Below are 26060 nucleotides of genomic sequence, written 5' to 3' on the forward strand. Positions count from 1 at the left end.
ATTTGGTACATTATTTGAGGAATTGGAATTGTGATAGACAAAAAAAAAAAAAAAAGGGATAAGCACAGTAACAGTATAATGTTCGCAATATTGAATTTTACCGGAAGTGGGGCAATTTTTCAGATTGCCTCCCTATCTGAAATCAGAGAGAAATACTAGATGTAGGTTTGTGCCAAGTTTCATGCTTGTAGCAGTTAGTGCACAATTTTTTAAGAAGCCGCTATACTATAGCATAACACAAAGTTTTCTTTTCATCAGTATTATTTACAACAAATGTATGAATTAGTCATTGCACAAGAACATATATCATAACACAGCTCGTATTGTTGATATATGAAATATTCGTAGAACTACATACATACTAGATATAACATCGCAGGACTCACCGAGGACGGCTTTATCATTAGCAGCAGTTTTATACTAAGTACTTTTAGCTGGCTTGCAATAATTGTACGCATTCATTGCTATGGTACTATAATCACCTAATATAACAATACTTGTCCATGTGTTATTGTCGTTCATAATACCGGTATAACGGTTTATTTCTAAACTATGGTGGCCGGATGCGGCCATTTCGCCCTTCGCGTTTTCGCGTTTTCTCCTTTCACTTTGCAAACGCGAAATCGCGAAATCGCGAAATCGAGAAATCACGAAATCGGGAAATCGGGAAATCGAGAAATCGAGAATGCGAAATCGAGAAATTGAGAAATCAGGAAATCGGGAAATCGGGAAAGCGAGAAAGCGAAAACGCGAAATTGAAAAATCAAGAAAACAAAAACGCGAAAACGCGAAAGCGAAAACGGGAAATGAAATAGATTTCTCGATTTCGCGTTTTCGCTTTCCCGATTTCTCGATTTCCAGATTTTTTGATTTCTCGATTTCGCGTTTTTGCTTTCATGATTTCTCGATTTCTCGATTTCGCTTTCTCGATTTCTCGATTTCCCGATTTCCCGATTTCTCGATTTCTCGATTTCGCGTGAAAGTGAAAGGAGAAAACGCAAAAACGCGAAAAGGCGAAATGGCCGCATCCGGCCACCATAGGTTTGTTGAACTGTCCAAAGTCAAAAAGCTCGTCAGTTTTTTTCTTCGTTTTTAACGTTTCCTTTATGGACTTATGTTATGTTTATGACAGACCTTTGATAGTCTCTATTGCATATCTTCTCCGCCTGTCTAGTCTCGAGGCGATATGGAGCTTGATATATGGTATACATGGATGGTCCCTTGTCTTTTGACCGTATGTTGAACCCTACCATTTCGATCTCCTTTTGTATTGTAATTGGTTGAATTGCTCCTAATTAGAATTCAGAATATAAGTTTTGTACAGGTTTAACCGTAGTTTGAAGGCAAACAACGGTCGATACGTCATAGCTGTTATAGATCCCCCAAGCAGTCGGAGTAAACAGAACGTCATAGTTTTTATTAGGTTAGGGAGTAAATGATCGATTTATCGAATGCAAGACAACGCGATGGCGAAAATAATAAGGGAAGACATCAAAAGATCGATGTAGGGTAAAAAACTTAAATCGAATAGTTTGGGGGTGGGGGGGGGGGGGGGGGGGGGTTGTCAACATTGCTGCAAGTTTTGTTAATCCAAAATCGATTTTACCTATATCCATACAGGTAAATCAATTTTTCCCAAATTAAATTACGAAGGGGGGGAGGGGGGGGGGGGGGGGTCAGTGAAAAAACTATGTGAATTAAGTTTTTTTTTATCCTACATTGAACTTTTGATGTCGTCCCTAAGTTGACTAAAGTCCTTCCTTGGTGTTTCTTATTAGTATGGTCTTCCTAGAGGGACAGAAGCATCCCTTTTTCTGGACATCGGATTTGTGCTTTTATTTTTGCAGAAATAAGGGAAAGAGCTTTTACTTTCGTGGTAATGTGATATTTACACTTATAGGGACCGGGAGTGAATGATTAATTCATCGAGATTTAGGAAATAATATTTTTTTATGGAATTCGGAGTGACACAATTTCCTAAGACCAATCTTTAATTCCTTATCTATAATACTAAAATAACGAGGTCCAATTTGTCAGCCGTCATGGGGTAAAAATGACAAATCAAAGAATTCAACTTTATATATAGCTAATATAGGACAATGATGTTGATTAAAAATTACACCACTCCAGACCCTTTTGTTTTCCACATAATTAATATTGCCAACAATTAACAAGTTTCGGGTCGAATCCGATACCGAGACCAATAGTATATTAACCTGTTACCTATTACAGGTACCTTATCTGTACGTTCCGCATCTGACAGACTAAAAATCTGGACTTAGAATAAGACGTATACATGTAGGTACATTTTCCAATTTGTTACCCGGAATGGCGTAAAACAGAGAATCAAAGAATTCAACTTTATTGATAAATCATATAGGACAATGCTGTTGATTAAAAAATACTCCAATCCAGGCCCTTTAGTTTTCCAAATAATTAATATTACCAATAATTGATAAGTTCCAGGTCGACGGGTTCAAACAGAAAGATTTTGAAAGCAGAAAAAACTGTACATCTTATAATCGGCATGACTTTATCAGATGACAATACCAATACTAAAATATCAGGCTTTTATGCATATTTTTTTATGAATATTGGGTCAAGATCAAATACATGTATACATTTTAAATAATCTAGAATATAAATATGTAAAAACATGAGTTAAATATATAAAAGGTCACAGAATATAAATGTATTCATCCAATATACGTTCATGTGTCTATAAAGCACAAATTGATTTAAGTTTTGGAGTTTCGATTCTCCATTTTTATAGTATCACAACTTGTAACCTGTTGTTACACCACATGCATCCAAGTGGGAATGTACCGTAAAAACTGCAGATTCCTAGAATCGACCGTAGTTATGTTTACTTGGTACTTAAGCTCGCTCAAGAAATTAACCATCAAGTGATTTTCTTTTTGATCAGTGAGTTAAATTTTTGACGTAAACTTTAAAAATGGGCGTTTTCCGTAATTTATGACCTGACTTTTGATTATGAAAATCAAAACATACCTAATTTCTTATAGTTTTTTACCACATGTGAAAAGCTAAGGTAATTTTTGTGTATCTGACTTCAGCGATGTGTTTATTTCCTAAGATCAGCTGAGATTGATTAAATAGCATAGGATGCGCACTGATAATAGATATTTTAAACCGATTTATTGACCTAAGCAAAAACCTCATTGACTTGCATCGCACTCCATTTCTGTCAAATTTAAGCAAACAACAGTATATTAATATCACAGGAATTGTAAAAAATTACAAACGATACTGTTGTTGATTTTGTTTTTTTTTCAAGTTTTTGAGGGAAGGGGGGGGGAGGGATAATAAAACAATCTTACGTTATAGAACAAAAGACAACACCATGTAAAACTAACTGACGAAAAGTAAAGAAACCAGTCTACAAGACACTGCAAAGAAGTCTAAATACTGCGTACTGCGCAATACATATAAACAGAGCTGACATTAGGTGTTAAGGACGGTACGTAAGCAGATTCTGCTCCACTTACAAATTCTGATGTTGTCCGTAAAACTTTAGAAAGGATGACTTTAACTGAACTAACTTGAATCCTTGGTTTAACAGCTTCCCTTCAAGAAGCACCATCTATTAAAAGATGACACCTTAGTTCTGAGAATGTCGTGTAAACTGGGAGTTATACATAGACACACTCCATATGCGCTGCTGAAATGTTACATAAAACGTATCGAAGATAGCAGGTTAAAATGGTCAAACGCACTAGAATAAATATTCCCTCCAAAACACAAAACCTTGCTAGATGATCACTCTTATTACCTCTGAGGAGGGTTTTGGTGTTGTTTCTACAATTTTTTCGACAACTCCAATAGGAAAGCAGGATTATCACAAGAAAATGACAACACCGTGACCTTCAAGAATGAAACCCCAGACTTTATGTTAGAAATCAGCACTCCGAATGACTGTGCCAAACGTCATTATTCGTATTTGCTATTCAAGGTAAAGAATCTCTTATAAAAACATTTGCTATATTGAACTACTGTGGATCCATTATTGTAGTGAGTACCAGTTATGGTGGATTGAGGAAAACTTGCATATTCTTGAATATTAAAAGTCGTGGTTTTTGCAAAATCTGCATACATTCCTTTCTAAAATTTGTAATTCGTTGACCATTTGAATTTAGTGGTTCCCCTGTACCCACGAAATCCACGAAAATTTGTAGTAACGAATAATGAAACCACAGTATGTATAATAGTGTTTCATACTCAAATTCAATTATGGCCATGTTTCTGTGAAATTTACTACTGGTGAGGTTTACCCTCTGGGATATGTACAATTATTATTTATGTAACTGTCTGGCATGTAAAAACATTGAAGCAAAATTTACAATTAACGACTAGCACATTGCGCACTGTTAACAATCGAACGAAAGAGATAGTGCACAACGCACATCTTCATTGCATTACTGCGTTGTAGGCATGTTTGTACATCACTTGAAGACAGAAGCGTGTGTTACTTTCGATTCAAGAGATAATCTTTTTGAGATTGAAGTGGAAATTAGCATGTAAACATATCCTATGAAATAATTTACCTGGAATATTTCACATATATTGTTTTGCAATTGAAAAGGTAAGTGCGTTATTAATTAATATGATATTTTGTAAATATGTATACTTTAGCTTATCACAACCTTTCATCTTATGCGTATTAGAGATGTTTATTTAAAAACCGAAAAATAAAGAATAAAGAATAAAGATTTAGTGATATATTATGTATATTAATACACATTTACTGGATCAGATTTTTTAAATTTCCATATTGATGTATTTACGTATAGAGCCATTGTATATATAACTGGCTTCCAAATAAATGTGAATTATTACATTCGATTCTTTGTTTGAAATCATCAGTCCAACAATAAAATTATTAATCAGATAAACGATCAATCAATTAAATACACGTTTTAAACAGATTTTTTTGTTATACTATAGATTATTTATTTTGTAAAGTGTTTTGATCATGAAATTATCTGTAATATTGTTTGCTGTACGTTAAACAATGAACAATCAACGGATTAAACTAGAATTTACCTTTCTGCATAGTAAAATGTTCTAAAAACAACGTTTTGAAGCTTTTGAATCAATAAACCCGTACCAGTCTAGTTTGACCTTCACTGATGCCTTTGCAAGTCTTGTATGAATTAGTTTCTTGTATATATATCGGAGTTTAGGATGACGTCCATTATCACTGAACTAGTACATATTTTTGCTGAAGCACGGGTGAGTGATTTTCTTGATGTATTGAAGACCCATTGATGGCCCTCAACTGTTTTCTGCTCTTTGGTCGGGTTGTTGTCTCTTTGACACATCCCCCTTTACATTCTCAACTTTACTATATTCACAGTTCAAATAGGGTCGCGATTTTTGTGTCCATTCATGTCAGTTTATACTCTAGATAAAAGTTTGAAAACGACAATACCGACCGAATTATCTATTGCCAATGACCTGTCTATACCACGCACTATATTACTCTTGGATTTGACAATGTTGTTAGTAAACACGAGTGACACTGTAAGAATACCTAATCAGCTGGAAATACTTGTATATATACATTCATGTATCTTTTATCAAAATCTGTTCATTAGTTATTTGCTATTCCAATTACTGTCTTTTTCATTCACTCATGTATTCGTTCAACATAGACAAAAACGAAAGTTGTGTAAAAACATAATTTTGGTTAAAAGAAAGGCGAATGATTCCAGAGGGACAGTCAAACTGATAAGTCGTTAATAAAGTGACAACCCCACGGCTAAAAGAGAAAAAAGACCAACATTAACATTAATACCCAAAACATTACATAGAAAGCTAAAGAATATTATAGCAACACGCACCCAACCAAAAACTGGGGGTGAAAAATACGCCTTTGAATTCAAATACATTTAACAGTCGCCTTTGTTTTTCCCATATACGTGATAATATTATTTGCAGCTGTTTGCGAATGAATTCAAATACATTTTATTTATATGCATTTCCCTGACTTGAAGCAACTTTCTACAAGGTCATATTGTCTGTTTGCCGCTTCAGGTTCTTTACGTCTACTTCAGAATAACACCTCTATAAACAATAACACAAAAGTCAATTGGCGTTCTTTTACAAAGTTTAACTTTTTTCAGTCGTATGCTTGGATTTTGTTTGTTGTATATATGTTATTATGGAGACTAAAACATAATTTATCTGAACTTAGTATTGAACTGCATGTCTGTTCTCAAAGTAAACAGACTTGAAGTAAGACATTTTGAAAATTACGTCATTATTACAAGCCGATATAATTTTACAGCAATAGTCTGCATATGTCATTCAGGTAAACAGATAAGTAAATTAAATAACATGTGCAGATATAAATATGCATTCTTTTATCTTCTAATGAGAGTTTCATATAATAAAAAGGCTGCATAATACATAAATTGTAACAAAAACCGTACTTCGAGATGGAGACGTTATGATTCTGGATTCTGACAGGTTGTTAAATGGTTTTGCTATCTTTTGGGTGGTGATTCAAAATGATTAATTTTTTGCATCTCGATTTCTACATCTGAATGTAATATTTTATAACTTAATGATAACAGAGATGTGTCTGAACGAGAGATATTCAAAAGTTTTGTGAGTAACGCTGTGAAAGACAACTAGATATTTTGCTGAAAATGAGAGCTAATATATGAGCTAATTATCAGAAATAAGTCTGATTAAAGATTTGGTAAATGAGACATTTCAACACCAAAATAATGCATATGAGATGTGGAGTGGCTCAATTGGTCTGAGGACACAGTCATCGTTTTTTGTTTTTGTTGTCTACGAATATAACCCCTAGTGTGAACAGTGTAAAGCTTGCATTTTTTTCATACACTTTCTAAATTCATAATGTGGGGAAATATTAAGTAAGGGGATGCAATTGCATGTTAAAATTAAAACATTTGGGTGCTGAATTTTTATGTTTGGTATAGTGATTTGATCCAGTTATAAAGTTCAAAAATGAGTATATCTGAAGCTGTCAAATCGAATTGTATACCCCCATAGCATAGAATTGTCCATATGTTGAGTAAGAGATGGAAGGAGATGGTAGACTTTTCTTTAACTTTGATATTAGTTGTCCCAATAGTAGTACACTTCATTGTAAACACAATTTGAAATAGAGCAGATTCTTTTAATTTGAATGTATTGTCTAAAAGAAATGCACTACGAAATAAGCGTGTTCTTGGGCCAATAGATAATTTTCTTAGGAGACAGCCCAAAATCTGTTCTGTATTGTCGCGAACCGACTAAACAAATATGCTGTAGAATCTTTGATGAAGTAAATATCACTGAGCAGTGTTTACATACTCTTTCTATATGTTCATTAATAACTGCCAATTTGTTATCTTGCCAATGTTTCGTGGATATGCCAAATTACTCTGCCCTAATTGCAAGTTCCGTCTAATTAGAACAAAAGTTTTGCATTTAAAAGATAATTGGTTTTATTATTTCCTGAAAAATTCGACACAGAAACAGCATGTTTGTGACCTACCTATGAGATTGATTTTGGAAACAAAGATATCTGCAAAGTAACCATACATATGATAAAAATTATGCTTGCGGCGGTCAATTCTATTTTCAATTTTTGAAAAATGTCACGTTTGGAAATTTAATTTGCTCATCAAAAAATATGAGACAAAGTTTCCTGAAGTAAATTTATTCATTTACCTGAAAAATGCATTGCAGATCGTTCACAATTGCTTAAAAAAGAGTCGAAAGATACATAGGGATATAGAAACACACAACTCGTCGACAAACTGAAAAAAGCCATGGCATGATAGAAAAAAAATGGTTAGACAATGTCCTTACATAGCTACTTAATATATGATTTGAGATGGAAGTGTTGGACTCAAGCAACGGATACCATACATACCTTTTTATATCTTGTATCCGTTGAACATAACATTTTGTTTTGCTTTTGTGTGCGTGTCCTAGTTTAAATTGATTAAAATAAGTCCAGTTGACTATGTAATAAGACAAACAAGCAATAGCGCAAAAATAATTACAGCCGATTTCATTGAGTGTGAAGCCAAAGGTAATATCTTTGGTTAGCTTGCTTGTGAGCTGAACCGTGAAGTCATTGTTAGGTCAAATAAACTACCCTCCTTTAAGAGAAAACTAGTCCAGCAGATAACCAATCTATCAGTCTGTTGTACTAGCCTACTTCGAAAGGAGGGTAGTTTACCTGACATAACAATGACTTTACGGTTCAGCTAACAAGCAAGCTAACCAAAGATATTACCTTTGGCTTCACACTCAACGAAATCCGCTGTAATCGAAAAGTATTCAGAAACACGAAAGCGACATAAAAATCCAAATCAAACACATGAAAGACTATCAAAGGATCCACAGTAAGAATGTGTTTTCCTCTCTTTGTGTGTGTGTGTGTTCTTTTTTTCAACAACGAAAATTTTGACAATTCAAAACCGAATATTGGAAAGTGAAATAAAAAGACCAAAGTAACACTAGCACTGTCTTGAGTCAGACAACAATACTGGTTATCAAAAACGTGAAGAAGGCTAACTATGGTCAAAGGTGCTGACAACAATCTAATCATAAAACGTGAAGAAGGCTAACTATGGTCAAAGGTGCTGACAACAATCTAATCATAAAACGTGAAGAAGGCTAACTATGGTCAAAGGTGCTGACAACAATCTAATCAAAAACGTGAAGAAGGCTAACTATGGTCAAAGGTGCTGACAACAATCTAATCATAAAACGTGAAGAAGGCTAACTATGGTCAAAGGTGCTGACAACAATCTAATCATAAAACGTGAAGAAGGCTAACTATGGTCAAAGGTGCTGACAACAATCTAATCATAAAACGTGAAGAAGGCTAACTATGGTCAAAGGTGCTGACAACAATCTAATCATAAAATCACATAAACAAATCGGAGTTCATTCAAAATCGTTCGAACTTGTGTAGAAGGAAGGGAACCGATTGTTATAGTTTTACCTATGATTGTTGAAGACCTAACTAATGTGTTGACATTTAGATACTATTTGTTACTTAAATCATATAAACAAATAGCCTAACAGCAATAGAACAAAAGTAACATAAAACAAAACAAACTGACACCATTACCAGTACAAATGCTACCAAAAAGACACTGTGAAAACCCACCATTATCTAAGGCTCGCGAAACATATGGCTATAATGTTTAAGACAAAAGCACATTACATTAAAATCTAAAAAACGCAGGCCATTTTACTGTTATTATCGACTCCTAGGAGTCGATATTAAGAATTGAACGATGGACAGTCAGTGCGTGATTTTTTATTTGCTACCTGATTGGAAGATATTACAAGACGTGAATAATCAAAGTTTATTGATTGGTTAGGACAATCCAAACCTAGTAAATGTCCTTCAATCCCGTAGAGTATCGGATTTGTCCTCTCTATTTTAGCAATTAGATTTTGCCTGGTCATTAATCATGCATATTCATGATTCACGTGTGTGGTAAAGTTTGTTGATTGATGCACGTGGCTATTCTAGTAAATAAATAAATCTACAAAGCGAGAGCACTTTCCATTTTCATCAGCTAAGAGTCGACTAGCCCTTTTTGAAAGGCTAATGCTTGTTCTCATCAGAAGTCAATACAACACTATAAATTAGAATCAATACGAACGTAAGTCAGCATTTGGGCACAGAACACGTGGGAGACATGATAGACGTCAATACCGATTTAATACATTGCGCATGACAACCTTTTTTGGGGAATATTCTTTTTATGATGCACCTTTGAGACCAAAGCGCGGGTAACGTTTTGATCATCAAATGCACGTATGCGACAAGGGATCTGGATCACATTACCACTTTTAATCATTGACAGTTAGACATGTTAGACAAGCGCATACATCAATGAAAATGAAAACGGTTTTTTAAGATCTGCCTCTCCTGACACTTGAATACTTGGCTTAAGAGTGCAACACTTTGAAAATTATGACAAACACATAACTCAATGAAAATGAAAACGATTTTTTGAATTCTGCATATCCTGACACTTTAGTAATTATGATTAATAGTGCTGAATCTCTTGCTGCAACTAGTGCATATTATAACCCAGATTTTGATTGTAGCCTTGCTTACAAGCTAGCGCAACACGTTGAAAATTATGACAAAACACAAAGCAATGAAAATGAAAACGAGGTTTTAAATTCTGCATCATCTGACATTTGAGTAATTATGATTAGTATTGTTGAATCTCTTTGCTGCAACTAGTGCATAACCTAGAACTAAATCTCGACTATAAACTTGAATTACAAGTGCAACACATTGAAAATTATGCAATGATAATGAAAACGATATATTGAATTCTACATCTCCTTATACTTTTAGTAATTATGACTAATATTGTTGGATCTTCTCGCAACACCTAGTGCATAACCTGGAACTAAATCTTGATTGGAAACTTGACTTACAATCGCAACTCTTCCAACATTAACATGAAATACCTAAATCAATTATCCTCGGAAATCAAGAATCGTTCTATCGAAGGTCGAAGAGTACCATATAGTTTGTAAACAGTAAACGCATACACCAATGATAAACAATCCACCATCTTAACATTGTTTACATCAGATGCACCGAACGACCATTATATATATGCTAATGATCTACTTTTCTTGTTCTTTGATTAATAATACAGGATGATAAATAACAGCTAGAAATCAATACATGTATAATCATTTCTGCTTTTGATTACATGTTTTCCTACAGGAAGATCTTTCTTCCTAGATTTATATCTTATATAACGTCTTATTTTATTTTTGTTTTATTCTCAATTCAGATAAAAATCCGAAAGTATCTATTCACTAAACTTTGTTGGTGTTTCTATTGATTTTATTCTCGATAGTTAACATGTAAACATTGGTAAAATGTGAAAGGCATAGGGGGTTTCAGAGCGCCCTGCCCGGAGAAAGGAAGAAAGACCATTCACAATTTGTCTTACATTTGTTTTTCTCTTTTTTAATTAAATAAAAAAAATAAACCTTTCAAATATACATGTAGAGTTCATAAGATACAAATATTCCCTGTGGACACCTCCCCCCTTTTATTTGTGCTCTCTATTTTCAACCCTCGAATTAAGCTTAGGAATCTAATTTAAATTAAAACCTTGCTTTCTAACCAATTTATTCATTTACCGGACCGGCAACTTTCTTTATTTAATAAGAAAATCTACAGTGCCGTTATACACATGCATGTTGTTTGCTTGGAGTCCCCGCCCGAAAAGAAAGAAATATAGCCCAACTCCAAGATACTATATTCCTGCATCACGTGATTTTTACCACGTGGAGCTTACATTTGAATAAATACCGAATATGGAAAGTGAAACTACAATTCAAAACATAAAGTCCGAAGGCACAAATAAGAAAAAGAAAGGGTTTTTTTTGGCAAAGGGTGCGGGTAAATTCTCTCTGTGTTCAAAATATACATGAAATATTTGCCACTGCCCCCTTTTCTGTTCTATGAATTCTAACCCTGAGTTTTCTATCTGTTACTCCATGCCAAGAAATCCTCGCTAAAAATTCCGGTCGACCTCCTACGGCAGTCATTAGTAGCTAAATATTTGATTTCATTCAAGAAATTAATTTATGACCTACATGTACGTGTCGCTTAGAACACGGCCATATACCGAATGATCAATATTAATCATCCATGTAATTTGATCTATGGGGTGTTTGCAGAATTTCAACGGAGGCAATTTCTTGGCATGCCCCACTTTGTGGGGAAATGTGGTTGATTATATAGGGATCCACTGAAGCATGACTGGAGCGACACCCCCTTTAGGTCAGTCAGCGCCCCTCCCCCTTATAAAAAGTTTTTGATCAGCCACTGATAGGGGGAATTGCATGTTTGATCACACCGTACAGTAAAAAGATAACAATCTGTCCTTGTGAACCCTTCCTTTCTTCGTACGGAAAAAAAGGCTTCCGAATATAACCATTTTGACAAGTTACATGTTGCATTAATCATGTTAATTTCATGATCTAGATCAAACCTAGATGCTCATGTTTATAGATGTTGATCTAGATCAAACCTAGATGCTCATGTTTAGCTACATGTATGAATGATAGTTCGATTACTATGCATTAAGTACATGTAGCTTGAGCATCGACTTTGGAGCTCAATGTAGATTAGTCATAATATACATGTATTGCCCGTCGAAAAGGGGAATATCTAAGGGTTATAGCCAGAGATGTTTCTTTTTTCAATGAGAGCACATATTTATTAAACTTTTAGAGGTTGACAATTTTCGTTTGATATCCGTCGCTTGTATAGCCACCCTTGTTTTATTATATTATACCTTATATAAATATTTTATAGGTCACCTATTAAAGTCTTTTTTTATATTATTAATCGGAAGAGATAAAACACCTGCCTGGTGCACTTGGGTCAATTTGTTCACTGTTATAACATTAATTTTATTATAACATGTAGTTGATTTAAGTGTTTTTTTTTTATTATTATACATGTCTATTGTCTAGATTGAATATATCATTGTCCGCAAATGTTTAAAATTATATTGTTTATGTGCTGTACGTATGCCCTCTTGGGGTCCTAACTTAGGGAACAAAATTATTCTATTCTATATTTTATTCTAAAAGGGCTTCTTGTACTAGAGGAAGTGAAATGCAGGTAACCATTACTACAGGTGATTTAATTGGTCTTTCATATTTGCGTGGTCTTCGGTAATTTAAAGACGATAATATATCGGGATATGTATTTAATTTATAATAGATATCAAAGACAAAGTTGCTGCTTTTGAAAAACTACTGCCATTTGCAATGTAAGTAAATAGGTAGTTAGAGGTTTTCTCTTGATATTATATATATATGTGGAAAAGAAATGACGAGATAGCTCCTACTGTAGCAATCGATCAGTTTTGTTATCAGTAACATGTCTATGTGATTCCAATAATATTCCATCTAGTATAAAAGCTGCATTATTCATTTTTAATTGAATAAATTATCTACAGTTTGATTTGATAAAAGTCAAGGCTGTATTATACATCTGTTGAAAACAAAAACAAATACAATGTGTGAATGATCTCCTGTTTGTGTATAAGTACACCTATACCTATAAATTAGTCATGGATAGTAGTCAATTTCATAGGCATGTCAATTGCATTTATATTGCAATTGTGCGTGGTCTGCATAACTGATTGTTGATTTGGTTGGATATATTCATTATAATGGTAGCAGTTTAATTGATAAGTTGTAAGTTTTTTTTAACATATATATAACTTTTGTTTTATAATTGTGATCTTTATAGAACCGTACTAGGGAAAATGTTTTTTTTTATTATTGATTTAAAAGATACGTTTTAAGGAAAAAGGTAAAGCTAGCTGTTATACCATTAGAGTTTTGGCCAAAAGTTTCATTTTTCTACGGTACAGATCAGCAAGGAATATTTAACGTCCTACATTGCCTCTTTCGTATTTTCTTTCCAAATGTCCCTCTCTTAATGTAACCTCTCGAAAAAGTCCCTTTTGACATACTAATATTTGTTTCTCTTATATCTTGGCCTTTCATTTGCGCGTGGCAGATCATACCTTTATTATTTACCTGAAATCTCTTTTTCTAGCGCCAATTTGGTGTTGATAGCCTCAAAATGTTTCTCTTTATTTAAGAAAAATATCAGATTTGTACACAGGGGGAATGAAAACATTTTCAATTTCACGGTACTTTATGTACATGATATACATATAACATTGATGACATTCCTCAAAGATATTATATTGAACAGTTGTGTGAATGCTGCTGTTGGATATATATTTGTTGGTGCAATTTTCTGCTACCATGCTTCATGTTTGAATATTTATATTTGATGTACCTTTGTATCTATATACCCAGGGCTTATCTTTAATTTATAAAAACCTTTTTGTTAAACTATACCGCATAAAGCAAATTCGAACTATATCTGTGTTATAAAATAATCGATAAAATGAAAGAGCATTGTATTCTGTACTAGCATAGGTGTATAAGAGATGAAAAAAAGATAACATTCATTATTTATAAGTGGTCGTTCATAAACGACTAAACATATTACATGTCGTAAAAGTGATGATTGATGCCCTTTCAATTTTGCTGTTAAATACGTAGGCAATGGGGAAAACCTTATTTTGTTTTTGCACTTTCAAGGATGATGGTGTAAACGCAAACAAAAATCTTAGAAATTATAATTATTTATAATGTTGCCCTACTGCTAACCAGTGGCGGATCCAGAAAATTTCATAAGTGGGGGTCCACTGACTGACCTAAGAGGGGGCGCGCTCCAGTCACGCTTCAATAATTCCCTATATAAGCAACCAATTTTTTTTCCAAAAAGGGGGGGGGGGGCCCGGGCCCCCTGCCCCCCCCCCTAAATCCGCCTCTGCTAACAGACTGTTATATGTTAAACTGTGATATGAGTGATTTTCGAAGATCGTGACAAGAGTAAAACAACTTTTTCCAGAAGTTGAATGAATGTATGAATAAATAAATTTGCATAAAGCATATACATGTTATGGCAATCAAAACATTATTAACAATATGCTCTTGTTATATTTGAAAAAAGCTCACAGCTAATCAGGCGTATTCCATATACTCGATAAGAAGGAAAGAAAAAAGCAAGTGGAAAAAATCAACAGTGTCTAAAAAATCATCGTTTATAAACAATTATACATAATTATTTTCTATTTATATAACAATTCATGTAGGGGGCCTTGATGTGTTTACATGTATTACAAAGAACACGTTGAAGTCAAGATATATAAACCAATGTATCTTATACATTTTGTAGATGATCTACACGTGTGCAGATATTTTATATATCAATATGCCAATTTCTTGAAAGAAGACAACTGAAAATTCAAGCGCCACCTTGAAATTATTATAAGAATATGTTTAAAAATGGGGGACATGCAAACAAAGAATAAAAACACTGGTTCAGTTAACACCCCCATACAATTAATTCGGTAGCATGTGATTGTGATGTAATATAAAAGAATCATGTGGTGTAATATGCAATTACATGCCATAATTAATGTTTATTTCCATCACATGTAATAACAATGATACATGTACATGTACCTTTACGTAACACACACGTATCTATTCAAAATAATTAGTCTATTATTATTTATTAAAATATTCTAAGCATAAACATATCATTAACCGGTCACCCTTGCAAAAAATTCCCTTAAAACCATGATATAAATTATATTTATAATTAAATTTAATTATCATGTGCATTTGTCCCTTTGTTTTCTATAGCTAGTTTATGCATTTTAATTTTTTGATACTTTCCAGAGGAAGAACTTTTATTTAATAAAAGGACAATGAGTGCTACACGCATAGGGGACAACATTTCGAATAAATCCCAGGAAATAAACACACCCACGTCATTTGAACTTTTGTGGATAGTTGTCTAATAGATAACCATACTACATCTTCTTATTTCATATAGATAAGAAAACAGAGTTTTTCTTCATCTTGAAGTGTAACAATACCAGTCTGAGAAATGAACAATCTAAAGAAAAGGAAATGCTTTTTATCGCTGTTATTCATCTTCAAATACACCTCATTTCTTACAGAAAGACTAGAGTAGGCTTCTTTTGTCTACTTTATACTTTCTTGAAACACGAGTAATAGACATTGATGCCACGTTACTTACACATATGTAAATACATATCACGAACACCAGTACAAATCGAATTTATGTACATGACCAACCAAAAGTATTCAGGTCATATTTCATAATCAGGCTGTTGAACGTTTCATGCTTACATTTTAGTTCACATTGCATAGTTTGGTATATAACTTATTCTAATCATTCCTAAAGAATGGTCTGTTGGTTATTCATGGTATACGCATAAAAGAGAAACTTTCCGAAAGCATATGAACATAACCTTACTTTTATCTGTATAGAATTTGGCAAACGCTAAATTTAATGCAAAAGTATATATAACGCATTCATCATGTTTAATTACAGGGGAACTCAATTTATCTATTTGCTAATTTTTTATTCGAGTGAAAATTGAGAAATAATGGTCAGACTTTGTAAAAGAGATTGCAGCTCTTTTAGTGTTCAACTACAAAGAGGTTGAAGCTCTTTAAGTACATGTATAAAGAGATTTACGATAAATTATGTGTGAAATCAAAAACTACATCATCATCGAATGTGAATTGCCTCTATCCGAGATTGATGTGTGCAATAGAAATAGCAGCTTCTACAAATATTTAACCTAGCTCAGAGTCAAATGCAACACCTTTTAAGGATGTTCGCTTGTCATGTTTTGGAATTTTTGTCACATTTTTGATATCCTCTGGTTTTATCTATTTGAATGCTTAAAAAAAAAATGCCCATTGACACCCATTTTCATTTTTATAAATGTTTTACAAGTATAATTATAAGCCATTTGTAAAAGTCTTACAAAATCTTATTTATTTCATAACAGTTTTTGAGAACTTTAACTTGTCAATGATAAAGCTATGAAAAATCAGGAGAAAACATTTTCCCGCCAAAATTGCAATGGCTAATATCTCGAAAACAAGCACATTGACCTCTATATATTTTTTTGCTATTTTGCTTCCTTAATTAATCCCCTATCAATATATTCCAGTGTTTAATTATATGGAAAGTTAATTATTTTGAAACTGAGTAGCAAACTTCCTTAATCGAAAATGGATATTCTCAAAATATCGTCTGGATGTTCCGCCCGAACTTATTTTCACTGATTAAAAAAAATATGAAAATCCAGACAAGAAAGATATAAACTAGGCTCTTAAAGTGTTTAAAACGAACGAATGTCAGAAATATACATTGGGTCAATATCATGTATGAATTAATAACAATGTTACACAATAGTTTTTTTTTTTAAATACGTCATATGATGACATTGTTGTCAAAACATCTATCATTCAAATTTATTAATTGTTGTTATGAAATTGGTGACAGCCATAGACCATTCATTCTATTTTACATGTGTTGACTATGCATAGGACAAATACAAAACATGCTGATTTAGAAAAAAAAACCAAAACAATCCTTAAGCAGAACGCATATATATAAAGCCGAAATACAGTATGGTTTTAATTGTTCACGTGTCTTTCTCCCTGGGGGATACTGGCTATCCTTTCGGTTATAACTGTGCCAACAGCACTTGCCAAATCATAACCTGTTCTAACCAGAAGACATTAAAAACCATGCCCTGTTCTAAACAGAAATATTGAAAAATACCCTGTTCTAGACATGCTCAGTAAATATACACCCTGTTCTAGACCGTATAAAATAGATGCTGTTCTAGGCCAAGGTTCTAGACTGTATCTTAAAACGTTAAATAAACGATCCTGTGCTAGACAAATGCTTTGTTTAAAAATAGACCCGGCTGTTCTCAACAGCAAGGCATGAAAACGGGACCCTCTTCTAACCAACAGAACATGAAAAAGGGACACTGTTCTAACCAGTAGGGCATGAAAAAGCCCGGGTTTTTTTTTCTGTTCGTTTAAATTATGTTTTAACGGTATCTTCAGTGCTCGTGTTGTCTTTATGAAGGTCTTAAGGAGGTTAGAAAATAAAGAGTAGAGAATAATGGACAAAAAGGAAAGAAAAAAGGGGAAAATAGGAAGAGAGGAAAATTTATATTTTAAAGCTAATTTCCTAATGCATGTAGATTTGAACTTCGGTTGGCTTGCTTGATTTGTTTGTATTAACGTTTGCTCAAGCATTGACATTGAATTTGACATCTGCAAACAATATTGAGAGGCACAGTATAACAGTTTTGTATATGTTATATTTAATTTTTTTTTATGTCATCCCAAATACAATTGTACAATATACAAACAGAGCAAGCAATTTAACCAAAGTTCTACTCTACATACAGTAGGAAATTAGCTGTAACGAATACAGATATGAAATCCAGACCCTTCTTTAAAAAAGATCTAGAGCTTATAAACATCCACCTGTAGACGATTTTTATTCCTATGTTTTCTAGTAGAATACCAAATGTCAAGATATTCAATGTTAAGAATAAACAGAGTACAGGTAACAAGACAAAGCGTTTTCTAAAGAGTTTTATTACCAACTTGTCAGTATGCCAAATGTAGGTCTTATAATTCACTCGTAATTATCAAAGAACCCAATTGCAACCGAGAGTGAAAGATCATAGGCATATGATAGTATGGTAAACACGATGCTGCAATGGTGCTATAAACATTCAATTTCAGTAAACGATATTTTACTTTTAAAAGGATGTTCGCTACTGTTTTAGAATAACAAGCTTTGAAATTCTGTTTTAAATATCATACGGTTAATATGGAGTTATTGGAACTAAAAAAGGCAGGAAAAAAATAAAAGCTCCGTGTCCTTTGTTTTTAAGATATTAACATGATTAAGCCATTAAAGATTTGGCGGGACATGATTCTCTTTAGACTTTTAATAGATTTAACATTGGCACCTTTTGTCTTTCCAATAATAAGAAAAAAATAACGAGGATTATATTTTATAAGATTAACAAAAAAAAAGGCGTTCACTTAGTGGATAATATTTTTATTTGGTCCTACATGGAAAACACAAGAGGATTCCGAACATCTGTCAAGTAAAAAACAAGATCAGAAAACATCCTTAAACCATCACTTTTCATTGTATAGAGTATTTCGAAGAGGCAACTTTTAAATCCAATGAGAAGTCAAAAGTATCGATTAATATTTAAATTTCCCATAGAATTTTAAGTAGGACAACGACTAACAGCTGTGCTTATTGTAAACAACTTTGTTGTTTGGTAATGAAGCTAAGTGCAATATCAGATCAATATTTTGAAAACGAAAATTTTGCCAAAAATCTAATCACCAGTAATTGCAGTGAAGTAATATATTCCTGATATTATTTTACGTAAAAATTTCTTATCAAAGGTTTGGTACAATAAACTGAAATTAGCAACTTGCACAAACAGCAGGGAGAGTGAATTAATCATTAGACTCGCCTGTTTTGTTTAACATGTGCAATCAAGCTTCTTTCTACCCAATTACTACACTTTAGAAATAATATAATGTAGCATTGTTTGCCAGAACCAAGGTTTCGGTTTGTTGGTTTATTTTGAAATTTCATTAAATCTTTTTTGGTGATATTCTATTATGTTTGGTTTGGTTATCTTTCGTGTGTTCTTTCATGGATCGTCGTATCCCAGGGCAAACACGCTGTGAAGCATTGCAAAATGGCTGTGGCAAATGTAACATACATGCGAGAAATTTAAGTGGCGGAACCAGGGAAGGGGGTCCAGGGATTGGAAACTCCCTTTTTTGGACGATCAATGTATTTGAATAAGGACCTATAATTGGAACCCCCACTTTATCTTGGGTTGGGCACCCCCACCTTTTTTTTTTTTATAATGAATGGATTTATCTATGAATTTTCATAGAATATATAAACGAAAGTTTGTTTCGAATTGATAGAAATCATACAAGTACATTATACTAAAACAATGAATTTTCTTAAAATATATTAATTCAAAGAGCCTCGTATCCAAATCAATTTAACAAATAGTAATAAAGTAAAGCAGAAAGGTTCTTCGAATGATATCCTTACTAACATGATTGATGTTTATCTGATGTTTTTTAATTTGTTTTTATGTTGTACAGTTACATAACTGTCCCAGGTTAGAGTTAGGGTTCGGCACCAACAAACTGGTTTAAACCCGCCACATTCTGTATGTGACTGTGCCAAGTCAGGAGTCTGTAATTGTAAAAGTGGATGTCCTTTGTTGCTGTTTATCATATTTCATTTATTATTTTGTACATAAATCAGACCGTTAGTTTTCTCGTTTACTTTGTGAAGTCCTACGGTGCTCTATAGTTTAATTCTGTGTCATTTGGTATCTTTTGGAGAATAGTTTCATTGGCAATCTTACCACATCTTCTTATTCGTATAAGAGATATCATTTTGATGTCCGTATGTTAAAATATATTGTGACAAGCGTTGTGTGTAGATACTGATGAACACTGTAGAAATTACCACCGACTTTTCTATACTAAGGCATGCGAGAGAGTTTTTGTAGCACATACAAAGTTTGTCTACTAACAATTTCTGATTTATGTTATTTTGGAGTTTTATCATTATTTCGATATCAGCTGAATTTCATGTCATGTCAATATTGCCCTGGAAGGCAAGCAAGCAAATATCAAGTTTATTCTTTTTTGTTGTTTCGTTAACTCTGATTCCATCTTTTCATGGTCAGTTTTTCCCAATGTGGTATTTGGAAAATAATGATTTTTGTTATAGTTAAACAACAACAAAGAAACATGTGCGCGAGTTCGTTATGGGAACAACCATCTAACTTCAAAAGGGGTAGGAGTGTGTTCGTTTTGTTGATATTGTGGAACAGGTGGTTTTTTTAAATTTTATTTTGGCTTATGCGTTTAGAGTGTAATGGCCTCATCATCAACTGAGGTTTTAATGTTCAAACTTCGTTACTCAATACAATACCATCACATGGCAATGCCCTATTCTACAATCTGTTGAAATCGTTCTAGCACAACTTCTATTAGTTGTTAAAAGATAATTATACTTTTAAGTACGAGCTGTCAATCAACAATCTTTCAAGTGATCCAATTTTCTTTGTTACATCAACTTGTTAATTCGTAGAAATTGGCGAGGCAATAAATCTGACTAAAAGATAAGTGTAGAATAATGTACTAAAGACGTTGTTAAAGAGGAGATTCAATATAAATCTCACGTATAGTAAACCCTGATATTCATTGTGCTTACAGCATTATCAGCCATAGTTGCATTGTTCTCAATATACGAATCTGACTACTGCATATTATGTTTTTTTTTTAAAGTTTTGTACGGTTATATGTATATCAGTTTGCTAATTTTATTTGTCGTTGGTTTTTGCATATATTTGTCAGTCGCTTGATCGTTGCAGTATCCTTGCTTTTAAATTTTTGTCATTATGTGTAAAAAAATAAAGGATATATGGAAGAAACCGAATATGAAAAAGGGAAAATGAAATACAATATTGGATTATCTCAACCTCCTGAAAAAAATACACATAGAACAGTATAAAAAGTTAATAAGACAGTTATGTGTTCACATAAACAACATAAAGTATGCGTTTAAATAAATAACAGAAAGCCATGTATTTATCTAAATAACAGAAATCCATGTATTTATCTAAATAACAGAAAGTATATGTTCACATACACAGCATAAAGTATATGTTCACATAAACAACATAAAGTATATGTTCACATACACAGCATAAAGTATATGTTCACATAAACAACATAAAGTATATGTTCACAGAAACAGCATAAAGTATATGTTCACATACACAACATAAAGTATATGTTCACATAAACAGCATAAAGTATATGTTCACATACACAGCATAAAGGTAAGTGTTCACATACACAGCATAAAGTATATGTTCACATACACAGCATAAAGTATATGTTCACATAAACAGCATAAAGTATATGTGCACATACACAACATAAAGTATATGTTCACATACACAACATAAAGTATATGTTCACATACACAACATAAAGTATATGTTCACATACACAACATAAAGTATATGTTCACATACACAACATAAAGTATATGTTCACATAAACAACATCAAGTATATGTTCACATACACAACATAAAGTATTTATTCACATACACAACATAAAGTATATGTTCACATAAACAACATCAAGTATATGTTCAAATACACAACATAAAGTATTTATTCACATACACAACATAAAATATATGTTCACATACACAACATAAAGTATATGTTCACATACACAACATAGAGGTAAGTGTTCACATAAACAAAGAAATTTATGTTTTCATAAACCACAGAAAGTCATGTGTTCCCATAAACAGCAGAAAGGCAAGTGTTCACATAAACATCACAAAGTCAAGTGTTCACATAAATTACAGAAAGGAAAATGTGCACATAAACTAGTCATGTGAACACCAGAAAGCGCTTAAACAAAGACTTTGCAATACGAACATCCATATCAAGCGAGAGATTGCAGATGCTTTAATCATGTTTTTAATCTGGCACGTGTTATGTTATCCTTAAAGGTCCTTCTTGACACCCTTCAAAAGTATTGACCATTCATCCGGATTGATTCACCGCTTTAGTTTCTATGACAATTGATAGATATTTGAAAATTAACTGGGTAAACTCTATTAAAAATTATATAGTTTTACGTGATACAATTGAATTAGCTGAGTTACAGAGATTCGTAGACCTCTAACATTGATAAAAGATTTGAATATTTTTGAAAAGACCATTCTTGATAATACATTCTCTTTCTTGAATCAGTTTTTTATGGACACTATTAGACTAGACGGTTCTTGTACATTGCAAATTTAACATACATCCTTATGAGAACACGTTATGTGCTTATTCATATTCCATTCACAATTGATGTCTTTTGTCAATTCATTATTTATATGACATGAACTTCAACGTTATATTTAATTTTCATATCTCGACAATACATTTAAAAGGATGTTTGAAAGCTACAAAACAACTCTTTTTGATATTTTTTGCTTACCGCAGATAATTTGTGTTCGGTAAATTAAATCATTATAATACACACTTGTTTTTACAAAACACAGCTGCTCAGACATAATGTAAATGATCGAACTTTGCTCTTAACGCTGATTCTTCGAATTTTCGGTATGCATCACAATAAAATGCATGCCAACTGTCAAAAATTGATAATTTCAGTGTTATTTGTAGTCATTGGAATGTTGAGGATAATACGTTTTTGCATTACATCTGTCTATCAAACTGACAAAATGATATCTATATAAATGTTATGTTTGCAAACAAAGAAATCCAAAAAATCTTCAAATTAAATAATTACCTAAAACCACTTTACATGTGAAGGACATGAACGTATATAACTCATCCTTGATATTTAGGGGGCGATCAGGGTCAGGAGGTAATTTCCGAATGGACCATTGAAGAATATTCCCTTTTTTTTAGTACTGGCTGTGCCAATTTATTTATTTAACCTCCTGTCTCTCCTGCCACCCTTCCCCGAATTTATTTTTCTCGTAGAATGTGCTGATCATTCTGAAGCACCTGAGATTATCTCCAGTTTTGGTGGCATCCAGTTTTGGTGGCATTAATGTTGCCTCTTTTAATGTTCTGTGGACGTGTTTGTCGTTTTCTTGTTTTTCGTTTTTTATTGTCAGTTTCTCTATGATTTATATTTTGGATGAGGCCCTTTATGGGGGTGTCCAAGTAATCACAAAAGTTTTACCAATATAATCACATAATCATTATTTTTTTAAACAAGATAATCAAATAATAAAAAAAAACAGTCCTATATAATCAAATAAACAAATAATCATGAAGTATTTGATCATGTATTCAAATAATCGCTATAAAAACGGCCAAGTGATCACATAATCAAAAACCACATCTTAAATATCCCCTTGGTATCCTCCAACTCCCACATCTTAAATATCCCCTTGGTATCCTCCAACTCTTTTTTTAATGAGTACACATGCATATGATAAGTTGTGTGGTAGTAAATGCATTAACATAATGCAATTATGGGACTAAGTGTGACATTTATTCTCCGTACTTGTCTGCATTTTAATTATTTTGAGTATTTTTTATCATGAACTAAGGGTAAATGGAAAAGACTGAGATTCTGTTGTGGGCATTTTATAAAACGAGCAACATGTCAAGAACTTCTTCACAATAAGGTACTAAGCACTTAGCTACACACGAGCTACATGTCAAAGGTTTTCATTCTACCAGAACGAACTTCTTCACAATAAGGTACTAAGCACTTAGCTACACACTAGCTACATGTCATAGGTTTTCATTCTACCAGAACTTCTTCACTTATTGTACTAAGCACTCCTAGGGAAACTTAATGCTGAGAACCTTTAAAAAACTTTAGGATTAATATCTGATTCCCTAGTGGCACCCGTCGTGTGGTCATGGCTAGTAGAAAGTTAATAATGCATTTCTTTCATTGCTCACCATCTCTATATTCTATTTCAGGTATATGGTTACATAAAATGACATCACCAAAAATGCACGACCCGTTGTTCCATTTCGAAACTCATTTCCCAGAAAGATTATCACGACTTCATTTAAATCCAGAATTTTGCCCGCAGGTACCGTCAAGAGCTAGCAGACGATCTCGTGCACAGCGGAAGTGTGGTAGATACAAGACTCAGCCAATTACATTTGACGAAATTACGGAAGTTGACGAAGAAAACGTCCAAGACGAACCCAATGAGGACAATATTAAGCAATTGCAGGAATTTTCGCGTTCAATGGACGGTTTAGTCATCAAAACCGCTAAAAATTCTAGGAGACATCATGCAAAATGTGATTTAAGTATACCGGAAGACAGAAATAACAATAAAAGGCAAGAATCAGTGCAAGCAAGATTGCAAACAGAAAGTTTAAAAGACAACAAAGAAAATCATCCAAAAATGAAAAATAATAATAGCGAACCTATTGGCCTGCCACCTACTGGTTTAAGTCCAGCACGTGATCCGCGAAGACAAAGAATAACGGCAAAGGCAAAACGTCGTCAAATGATGGATGAATTGCAAAAAGACAACGATCAAGAAACATAGTTTTGGATGTTCTTTTATAGGCTATATGTTAATATTGTGGATAAATATTATTTTTATACATATACTGTGCGTTTGTGTTCGCTGTCAACAAAGTTTTAAATGTTGCTTTAGATTAGTGAGGAAAATGATTTCAAAATGCATCGTGATGCTTATTGTTACATGTCATAAATAATAACTCAACAGACTGGGAATTTTTCTTATATAATGTATTTTAGGAACAAAGACATTCTTTTGTGCATTATAATTCTCAGACGAAGAATAACTTGTGACGACATACCCTTATTTTAAATGGATGCCTATTGTGATAGAAATACTATACAAGAACAAAGAAATGCAATTAATGTTCTTACTAAAAAGGAAAATGTAATTTAAAAATGTATTTTGAATTAAATATTTATTCATCTGTCGTCAAACTGATGATCATTGACACGTGATAAAGACCCAAATTGTGCAATAACAAATTTAGCATCTGAAATATTAAAGTAAAAACAACCTTTATTTGTCATCCGACTTTGTTTTGTGCTATTAATATTTGTGGCTTTCTTATTAAACACAGAATGAACCATGTCGCAGTATAAAAGCAAAGTTATATTTCGCTTAAAATGAATTCACCATAAACAAACTTGTTGTTTCTGCGTACAAAACACTAATCAAACAGACAGATAGGTCCAAAATGATTATTATAAAAATATAACTATTAAAGCTTTTCTTCTACTTAGCATCCGTCGTTCGTCGTCGTCCATTGTAGTATTCGCCGTCGTCTTTTAACCTTAGCTAAAACATTTTCTTCAGAAACGACTGAGCCAAATTTAACCAAACTCGTCCACAATCATCACAAGGGTATCTAGTATAAAAATGTGTCTGATGACATTCCCCCATTTTTCTGCCAAACAAGATGACCGACATGGCTAAAAATAGAACATAGGGGTAAAATGGAAGTTTTGCCTATACTTTTGAAAATCCTAAAGCTAATTAATGTTCAGAATGTTGAGCTCTACCTCTTGTTGATTTACGTCAAAACTGTTAGACGACTTTTTCTGTAGTAATTGCCCATAAATGATGAATTTTACCATTTCTCAACAAAAATTGCGCATTATCTTGAAAATCATTATACATAGACAGAAACTTTAAATAACAAAAGTGATCAGCAAGACAAGGTCTACAAACAAGTCGAATGGCCTAAATCTCCAGTCGACTCCTTTTTGGCGTTATTGCCACATATCATAAAGAATATAATCTAAAGTACGAATAGTTATCAAAGAAACCAGGATTATAACTTTGAAACTTTGAATAGCAAATATAATAAACTTGACAAGATCTACAAGTAAGTCAATATCACCGAATATAATATATAATTATAATATAATTATAGCAAATAAAAACTTTGAAAAGGTATAATTATCAGCAGGAT

At 33.0% G+C, this 26060-nt stretch overlaps 1 protein-coding gene across 3 annotated transcripts; it reads left to right on the forward strand.

The window, feature by feature from the left end:
• Positions 1–4420: 4420 nt before the first annotated feature.
• Positions 4421–25147, forward strand: LOC143047559 (uncharacterized). Of its 3 annotated transcripts, none has more exons than XM_076220636.1 (2): positions 4421–4603; positions 24063–25147. In XM_076220636.1, exon 2 carries the CDS (start codon positions 24080–24082, stop codon positions 24647–24649), a length of 570 nt encoding a protein of 189 aa, XP_076076751.1. In that variant the 5' UTR covers positions 4421–4603; positions 24063–24079; the 3' UTR covers positions 24650–25147. The 3 variants fall into 3 exon arrangements, with proteins under 3 accessions (XP_076076751.1, XP_076076753.1, XP_076076752.1); XM_076220638.1 differs by lacking the exon at positions 4421–4603 and adding an exon at positions 12815–12833; XM_076220637.1 differs by lacking the exon at positions 4421–4603 and adding an exon at positions 13114–13263.
• The last annotated feature ends 913 nt before the right edge of the window (positions 25148–26060 follow it).

The sequence above is a fragment of the Mytilus galloprovincialis genome, chromosome 10 (assembly GCF_965363235.1).
Source record: "Mytilus galloprovincialis chromosome 10, xbMytGall1.hap1.1, whole genome shotgun sequence".
In the NCBI taxonomy this organism is placed as follows: Eukaryota; Metazoa; Mollusca; class Bivalvia; order Mytilida; family Mytilidae; genus Mytilus; species Mytilus galloprovincialis.